Here is a 9,321-nt window from a genome sequence, read left to right as displayed (position 1 = left end):
ATACTTTATCTTCTCATTGACATGGCCAAAAGTAACTAAGGGAGGTTTACCAAATAGCTAATTACTCCCTAATTATTATATTTTATGTTTAGCTATGAGTAGATGATTATAAAAATGTTGTGTCCTGCACCAGGCTGTTAAAGGTAGCTGATTTGAATAACTACAACAACACTTGGGTTATTATAAAGACTACACCATCCATAAGTCGATAACTTCCACGTGATCATGTGATATTGTATGTATATTGAAGAAAGACCACCGCTTTTTGTCTAGTTGAAGCTTGTGTTAATAGTTTGATCTGATCATTAGAAATTGGAAATAGAAAAAAGTGATGTTGAGGCTACCAACTGTGATTTTAAAGCTTCTTCGTATATTGTCTTGTGGCTGGGCAATTACTATATATTACAATTTCACTTTTCCTGGACTTAAGAAACTAACACTAATATTTACTCGAGCTTCAGCCTGATCTTTAGAGCGACATATGCTCTAGTTCTACAATCTTCATTTTTTTTAAGAGGATGACATGCATGGCTAACAATATGCTAATATGGATGTTACTCATTGATGGCCTTGGCAAGTTTCTATGCTTTATCTCTCATCTATTTGTTGATGTGATTTTCTATGCTTTATCTTCTCATCTATTTGTTGGCCTTGGCAAGTTTTCTGCCTTATTTCTACTTTTAAGCTGAATATGTATTGTTGATTGCTTAATTTACTGCTTTGCATGAGTTTTTCTTTCAATTTTCGTAGATAAATAGAATGAAATAAGTATACGTGTTCAATTCAATTTATTGCAGGAGCTGACCTTCTATTTTTCTTAGTTTCTATTCAAATAAAGTATCTGTTGAATTAGGATATAGGTATGTTATCAATGGTGCTAGATAAAAAAGTGCCAAGGGAAGCATATATGGTTGTGACCTTGTATAGGGACTATTTCTTTTGTGTTTGATATGTGTTTTTGTTCTAATGGCTGAATATGCAATATTGCGGGACCTAATTAAAGTTGCCTTGCCATTTTCATGTTTAATCAATTTGGATTTGGAATTGGATTTGTTGGACTTAATTGAAGTTGCTTTTATAACATGTACTAACACAAGATTATTTAAAATTCTGTAGGACAGTGATAAAAACAATGGAGCTCATAATGGATGATCACACTACTCATAAAATTTGATATTTTGTAACTAAGTATATAAAAGAAGTAGATATGTGACACTTGTTGGAATTGCAATTCTTATTTACTTGTTATGACTTTACTTTTTGGTACTGTCATCAAAGCCTACCTTTGTGGTGACAAGTTTTATATGTATGTCTTTTTTTACGGAAAAGTTTATATTTGTTGGATTAGTTCAATATATATAATTTTATTATGGTCTATGATTTTAAAATTATATATGAATTTTGCACGAAATATTAGGAAGATTAATGAAAAAAAAATTCTGACCAAACTTATGGGTACACTTAAAAAGGGTGGCTATATCTTAATTTTGGGCTCAACAAGCACGCTTAATAAGCGTGGCCATAACTTGGCAACCGGCACGCTTTAAAAGCGTACCCATATCCTCATCTATTGGCACGTTTTCTAAGCGTAGCTATATCTTTTTGTATTGATAAATAGCCACACTTTTGGAGCATAGCCATATGTTTACCCTATTGGCACGTTTAAAAAGTGTAGCCATAGCTTCCCCTATTGGCACGCTTTTAAAGAGTACCCAAAGCATACCTTCTGGGACGTTTTAAAAACGTGGCGATATGTGCACTTTTCGATACGCTTTTTAAATGTACCTATAGGTTAAGACCTATGGCCACGCTTTTTAAGCGTGACAAGAGATGAAAGCGTACTAACAAAAAAAGCGTGCCGATAGATCCATAAAAGCGTGGCGATAGAGCAACTGGCACGTTGGTGGATGTGACGCTTTCAAAAGCATGCCGATAGCTCAAAAAGCGTGGCGAAAAGCTATCAGCACACTTTTATGCACTTTTCGGCACGCTTTTAAAGCGTGGCAGAAAGCTTATTTTCTTATAGTGAACCCGTGGATGTTGATTTCATGCGATGTTCCCCACTGGAGAATTAGTAACAGTCACATTCTCCACCACTGTACTACTTTCGGCACATGTTATCACTTCCACGGGTGTTTGGGTGACTACAGCAACATTTTCAGTTGCAAATGATTCAACATTAGCATTAGAAATTTTCTCTGCCATTTGAATAATCTTGCTACTTCTCAGTTGCATGCACTAAATAATTTCAAAATACTTTTGACACACTTAATATTTAAACGGTCCCACTGGGCGTGCTAATTTGTTTTTATCGATTTTTAGCCAATCGAAAGTGGTTCGATATCTAGTGATTTGGGAACGAAACCTACTCCTCTGTAGGTACCATTTTTTAAAGTGCATCAAAAGATCTTTCTATCGAGCAAAATAAAAGAAAATCTGAAAGATAAACAAAGTAAACTCTGAAAATAAATCAACTGAATTTAAAATGAATTGCATTCATTTTAAATAAAAGCTGTAAATTGTCTTCGACAGGATCGAAGAACTTTGAAATCGAAAAAGTAAAGTGCTGAACTTTTAAAGGAAAATAAGAAAAGTAACTGTGCTTGAAAGATAAATTTGCAAAGAAAATAAAGAGTACAAGGAATGTAAATGAAAAGTAAAGACATGGAAGGAACCCTACAGAAAAAAATGACTCAAACGCAAACTCAGTAAGTCGCAGGGAATATGAGTGTGCTTGAGTATTTTTCTGAAGTAAAGTTCCAACCTTTTCTTCATCGATCTTTCATTTATTTATTGAAGTCCTTGACCAATTAGATTCAAAAGTAACTCCCGCGTGCGCTATCTTTTGCATAACCGTTTCCGCTCTTTTTGTACAACGTAGGTAACGGTCAACAATCGACTCCAAAAATGATCTTATTCCTAGACTAAATACATCGACTGGCTTCTATCCTTTATTTTACGACAAAACCCTTCTCGATTCAACCTCCATTTCTCGAAATAAAAGATTCATTATACTTCGACTATGATGTCATCGAAATTAAATATTTTCGATCAACAATCACATTGTCAAAAAAAGAAAAGAAATTAATTGGAGTATTTAATGTTTCTATATATAAAAATATTATATTTTTGAATTTTATTAGTACTTTGTTTGTCTAATTTGAAAAAAAAAATATTATGTATATACTAAAATAATCACTAAAATTAAATTAACTACTATATATTTATGTATAATTACATGTATTATTTAACTTATTTTTTATGCGTATTTTATATTACAATATGTATTATATATTAATAGCTGATTTTAATATACATCTAATATTATTATTTTAAAATACGTTCATAAAATAAATTTAGATTTCCTTCATAAAACATAAATTTGTAGGATCAAAATATAAAATATATTTTTATATATATAAAATATGTTCGTGTTAAATTTGGACAGTAAATTAAATAGTTTTATTAGATACAAAAAGATGTTTTAAACAAAATATATAATTAATAATATAATATAGGGCAAAAAATAGAAATAAGTTAAGAGAGAAAATAATTTACGTGAATCAGCCAAAACGAAAACTGCTTCATGAATCTACCAATACACGCTTATATGTAGTTCGAACTAGCTAAATTCGAACTCCATTTCTACATAATTCGAACCAGTTGGGTTCGAATTATACACAAACACACGCACACACTAATTCGAACCAGCTTTGTTCGAATTACACACACAATAATTCATGGTATAATTCGAATTATGCTGTTAAAAAATTAATAATTTATTAAAAAAATTTATTAAAAATTTACTAAAAAATTAATAATTTAAAAATTAAAAAAAATATATATTTTATTTCATACGTTAAAAAAAAAGCTAACAAAAAATTTAATTACGAGACTTCTTTAAAATATTAATGAGCTATCAATTCGAATTCCATACAATTATATGGTGAGATATTACATGATTCGAATTAAGCATGGAGAAGTTCGAATTACTCGGATTCAAATTATATGGTGAACAATTTGAATTCTATACAATACTCTTCTGCCCATTCTTGATAGCTCATGAATATTTTTTAATAAATTTATTTAAATTATACCACAAAAAAATATTTTATTCAATGCAAAATAATTTAAAAAATGGCTTAAAAAATTTTAGAAGTACTATAAAAATTTGTAATGTCCTAATGACTTAGGACATTAAAGAAATACTCTATATAGTCACTAATAATTTAGAAATTAAAAAAAAAATATTGTATACAATTATTAGGCGAATGAAATTGGTAGAGCTGGGCGAGGAATGAGAAGAGAAGAGACTGTGGTGACGAAAGCTGCGTTTTTGGGTTGGTTGCTTGACTTGCGTTTAGTGTCATTTACTTCGTCTCCCTTCTCTGCAACTAACTGCAGAGAGAGAAAGAGATTGGATCTGAGATTGAATTGAATGCAGAGCAGCAGCAGGGGATCATCGATGGCTTATCCATCGTTCCGCATCCCTGCACTTCTCATCTCCATGTTCGCCACGTTCGCTTCCTTCTACGTCGCCGGAAGGTACTTCTTCTCTCTTCTCTTTCCTCTTCCTCTTCCTCTTTGCATTTCTCAACCATTCCTCTTCAGGTTATGGCAGGACTCGCAGAACAGGGTTTATCTCATCAAACAGCTCGACAGGATCACTGGCCAGGTAATTCTTCAAGTTCCTAACAATCTGATTTTTGTTCATTTTAGTCTAATCATGCTTAGGGTTTCGTTCTGCTAACTGTTATAGGGACAATCTGCGATATCAGTAGAAGATACCTTGAAGATCATAACCTGCAGGTTCACTCAACTTGATCTCTTAATTCTTGTTTGGATATTTGTTAGTGAGGATCATTTCGTGCTTGGAACTTGTTCAGTACTTGTTTCATCGTATTATTGTTTAGGGAACAGCACAAGAAGCTCGATTCCCTTGAGATGGAACTTGCTGCGGCTAGGCAAGAGGGTTTTGTTTCGAAGCGATTGCTTGAGACCAATGGGACTTACTCTGAGGGAAGGCCTTTGGTCATGATAGGTATACTCACAACATTTGGCCGCCAGAAGAATAGGGACGCCATTCGCAATGCCTGGATGGGAAGTGGTAATTATGTTTTGTTCTTTCTCTTACTTAATCAGAAGTCACTGACATTGTAAACTACTCTGCCATGATTAATATTGCACGGTTTGCTCACTGAGATTGTGGATTAGAGGTGGTTTTAACATTAAGAGTTCTTTCTTTGCAGGTGCAGCTTTGAAGAAACTGGAGGATGGAAAGGGCATTGTTGCACGATTTGTTATTGGGAGAAGGTTTAAATTCTTACTTTTAATTTTTCTGGAATGAGGGGGCATGTTGGATCCAATTGTGATTCTTATGGCTTATAAACAATTTTGCAGTGAAAATCGTGGGAACAATCAGGATAAGGATATTGATCGTGAGAATAGGCTGACTAATGACTTCCTAATTCTTGTAAGTTTAACTAGTCTAAGGATTTTATTCTCTTTAAGCATTCTGCTTTACTGGAATTTGGCAAGTATTTTGTGGCTTACTGTGAGTGGAAAATGAGGTTTCAAAGCAGAAGCTGGTTTAGCTCACTGCCTTCAACTCTTATGTTGACAGGATGATCACGTGGAATCAAACGAGGGGCTCCCAAATAAGGCTAAATTGTTTTTTGCTTATGCTGCAGATAAATGGGATGCTGAGTTTTTTGCTAAAGTAAATGATGATGTTTATGTAAATATTGGTTAGTTTCTCCTTTACTAGATTATAAGACTCTTCTTTTCTAATTTGAGAATTTTTCACGTGTCTTATCAGCAAAAGAGTTATTAGCTTTCAAAATTAATTCCAAATTGTGATCAAATCTCAAAGTTAGTTATAGGAGTATCGGGACCCTTGTACAAAAGGTATCCTAACTAATCCCCCAATTATATGATAATATTTCTTGTGTGCCTTTTTGCAGAATGCAATCAACTTTTCTATTCCTATGCTATTTTGTGATTGGACATGTATTTATATGCCTTGCCAATGATTTGTTTTCTTTCACAGATGCCTTGGGTTCTACACTGGCAACTCATTTGGACAAACCTCGTGTTTACATGGGATGCATGAAATCAGGAGAAGTTTTCTCTGAACCGTGAGTCCCTAATGGGGATGACATTTGAAACTTCACATGCTTATAAAAAAAATATGATCATGGTTCTCATACAAGTCTCTATGAATTATGTCAGGAAACATAGATGGTATGAACCAGAATGGTGGAAATTTGGCGACAAGAAATCGTAAGTCAAACAACCGGTTAATTTGTATGACTGTATGAGTGGATAGATTGAATTTTTCTCCAATGCAAACTTATATCAATTGGTTATTTTTTGCCTGACATCAATTGGTTATTTTCAACAAGGACAGCCAAGATAGTCAAATATTTAACTTTCTAGTATTTGGTGCACAAATCTCGGTGCATTTGTATGGTGTTTCACAAATGTTTTTCCTCATGCTTTCTGTTTTCTCCACTTCAGTTGATGATTTATCTACTGTTAAAACAGATATTTTCGTCATGCATCAGGAGAGATGTATGTCATATCACGAGCCTTGGCTAAATTTGTATCAATAAACAGGTTGGTACCAGTTTTTACTGTGTTTATTCTTAGCTACCCTCTCCAACTGTGTATGCAACTAAATGTTGTTCTGTTATGACTTGACAGATTTGTTCTCCGCACCTATGCCCACGACGATGTTAGTGCTGGATCCTGGTTTATTGGTCTTGATGTGAAGCATGTTGATGAATCAAAGTTTTGTTGCTCATCTTGGTCAACAGGTTTCTGTCACAATTCCTGTGTTTTTGTTTAGCTTGTGAATGTGCTCATTAAAATACAAGTTCACGTCTTCACCATACTATGGACCAAGCGATTTATATCCCAACTTGACAACTTCAGTTATCTATGTGATTATTATGGAATTTACTTGATATAAAAGTTTTTGATATGTATCGAATGTCATTTCTGCCTCAAAGTGATGTGGATTTTTTATATGCAGGTGCTATCTGTGCGGGTGTTTGAGGAGATTCCAGTGCATTGTGTGAAGATTACCAATGTAATACAGAGCCACCAATTGTTTAAAGGTTCGATTTTCAGAGATATTTTATCTCTACCGTGAGTTGAGTGATTATGGTAGACATGTTTGTTGCGAGGTTGCTTCTAGATTTGGAGTTTATTGAGAAAAACATTCATTAACTAGTGGCAACGGTGGCCTAAAATATGCACATTCCCACCTATCGGTTTCTGTGGTTCTGAATTCATTATGGACAGAGAAAGATAGTTTACTTCCGAAAGTATTTAACTACTGTATTCTATAGGAGTGACAGCATGATAGCCGATCATTTTTTCTTGTGTTGTAAATGACAATGGCAGGGTATTTGACTCCAGTTTTTCCTTTATGAGATATAGGCTTCTTGTAACCAAGTCCAAAAACTTACTCTTTTTTTAGCTTCGGATAATTTACGTTATTAACCCGAAAATGAAAATAAAATAAAACAAAAAACTTGGTAAGGTATGCTTTAAGATTTCCAATGACCATAAGGTTAGGTGTTAACTTTAATTCCGTGGAATCTGTGAAGCTGTAAGCTCCAAAGTTGTAACATACTAATAGTAGTAATGTAGTATCTTATAGTACAGAAAATTTCGACTAATCCGTCCGTATCTCTGGGGATTTGGCGATAAGACGGGAACCTCGATTGTTCTATAATCAACGCCAAGTTTTGAAGTGATTTAATAATCCAAATTCCAAAACATTGGTCTTAGCCAAAATAAAATCTTTCCAAAAGAAATCAGAGATTATCGCCTGCGAGGTTTAATCTTTCCGGGTGGATCAAAATAACTGAATAGGAAATAAGAAATAATCGGCTCTAATTTATCATCCCTAAGTAAAAAAGAAAAACACAAATCCCTTCAAACTGATAAATTCACATATCCTAAACTCTAACTCTTTAGGAGCAGCATATCGAGAATAACAGATTGCCCACCCATGTCATTGCTATATATATTTGACCGCCGTTTTATCATTATACAAAAGGGATGATAAAGCTACTTCACAGTCTCATGATGAGCCACTAAGGAAATGTGCTAGTGCCTTGTCTGTGTCATTGTCATGCATAATCAGAGCTTCAGTAACGCTGTTGGACGAAAATCCCATTTCACGCAGAAGGGTGTAAGCATTGACAAATCCCTGAACCTAAAAAACCCAAATGAATGATGAATAATACATTAGGTCAACAAAACAATGTATGCATCAAGATTGGCGCATTTTCTGGCTGCTGACAAAGTGCAATAGTTATAAATAAGAAAGATTTCGATCACCATTTTGAAGAAGAAATACAGTAAAATGCCTGGAAAAGGAACATGGAACCAACATAAAATACAATGAAATTGCTATTTGAAAACCATAAACATACAATAACGCAGGCAACAAAACAATCAGATAGAAAAAGTGATATGTGAAGTTTTAATTTGATGACTAACAAATTCAACAGTTATTATTTGGAGGAGAAACCCTAGTATGAAGAAAAGAACCATGTGAGTCACGTTATGTCCATAATCAAGAATTCAAAAAATTATTCATCCTGTAGAGTCAGCACAACGAGAGAGTTTTTTGATATATAATATTATCCAGAAACAAAACTTAATCATACAGAACTATTACAAAGATGTTGTCTAACTGAGAACCATACACATTTATGGGCACAAGGTAACAGGATCGAGAATATACCTTAGTTGGATTATCCCCATAATTTGCAACAGCTATGGGAACGGCCTCTCGGTTGAGACCCATGGCAATATATTTGCTCACAACAGGATCTGCAACAGAAACCTGTAAAACAAATGTTGCATTACACACCCTGTGAATTGAAGGCAGTAACGAATCCTAGACAAGAAACTCACACAGGTTAAATAAATAGCATATTTTGAAACTTCTATATCTTAAATCAATGACATACCCTTGGTGACGATGATGACGATATTGATTCAGAAACCTTAGGCAGATTTTCTGTCCCAAATTTGCTCCAATTTGGGTTTTCCTTCTGTGCTTCAGCCATAATTTTTCTCTCCAATCCAAAGTCAAACTGGAAGTTGCTACGCGGAATATCTCCAACATGTGGTGATAAATGAGGCTGCAAAAATTTTCAGAAACCACTCAGAATCGTATTCGACTAGCATAAAAGACGCAACTCACCCATGTCAAATAGGCAAACCTTGAGTACTTTCACAGACAGGGTAAATAGAGAAGAACAACCTCACAAAGAAACACTCAACAACTGAATAATA

At 34.0% G+C, this 9,321-nt stretch overlaps 1 protein-coding gene across 1 annotated transcript; it reads left to right on the top strand.

Annotated features, from left to right (window-relative positions):
* On the top strand, positions 4,272-7,461 carry LOC107605955 (hydroxyproline O-galactosyltransferase HPGT1). Its single transcript, XM_016307909.2, has 12 exons — positions 4,272-4,545; positions 4,612-4,675; positions 4,760-4,809; positions 4,914-5,107; positions 5,250-5,313; positions 5,401-5,473; positions 5,624-5,747; positions 6,050-6,137; positions 6,232-6,282; positions 6,547-6,618; positions 6,706-6,818; positions 7,037-7,461. Exons 1-12 carry the CDS (start codon positions 4,439-4,441, stop codon positions 7,057-7,059), a joined length of 1,023 nt encoding a protein of 340 aa, XP_016163395.1. The 5' UTR covers positions 4,272-4,438; the 3' UTR covers positions 7,060-7,461.

This window comes from Arachis ipaensis, chromosome B07, assembly GCF_000816755.2.
Source record: "Arachis ipaensis cultivar K30076 chromosome B07, Araip1.1, whole genome shotgun sequence".
NCBI lineage: Eukaryota > Viridiplantae > Streptophyta > Magnoliopsida > Fabales > Fabaceae > Arachis > Arachis ipaensis.
Note: the sequence above shows the minus strand (reverse complement) of the source record. Positions and strands in the feature narration are given on the sequence as shown.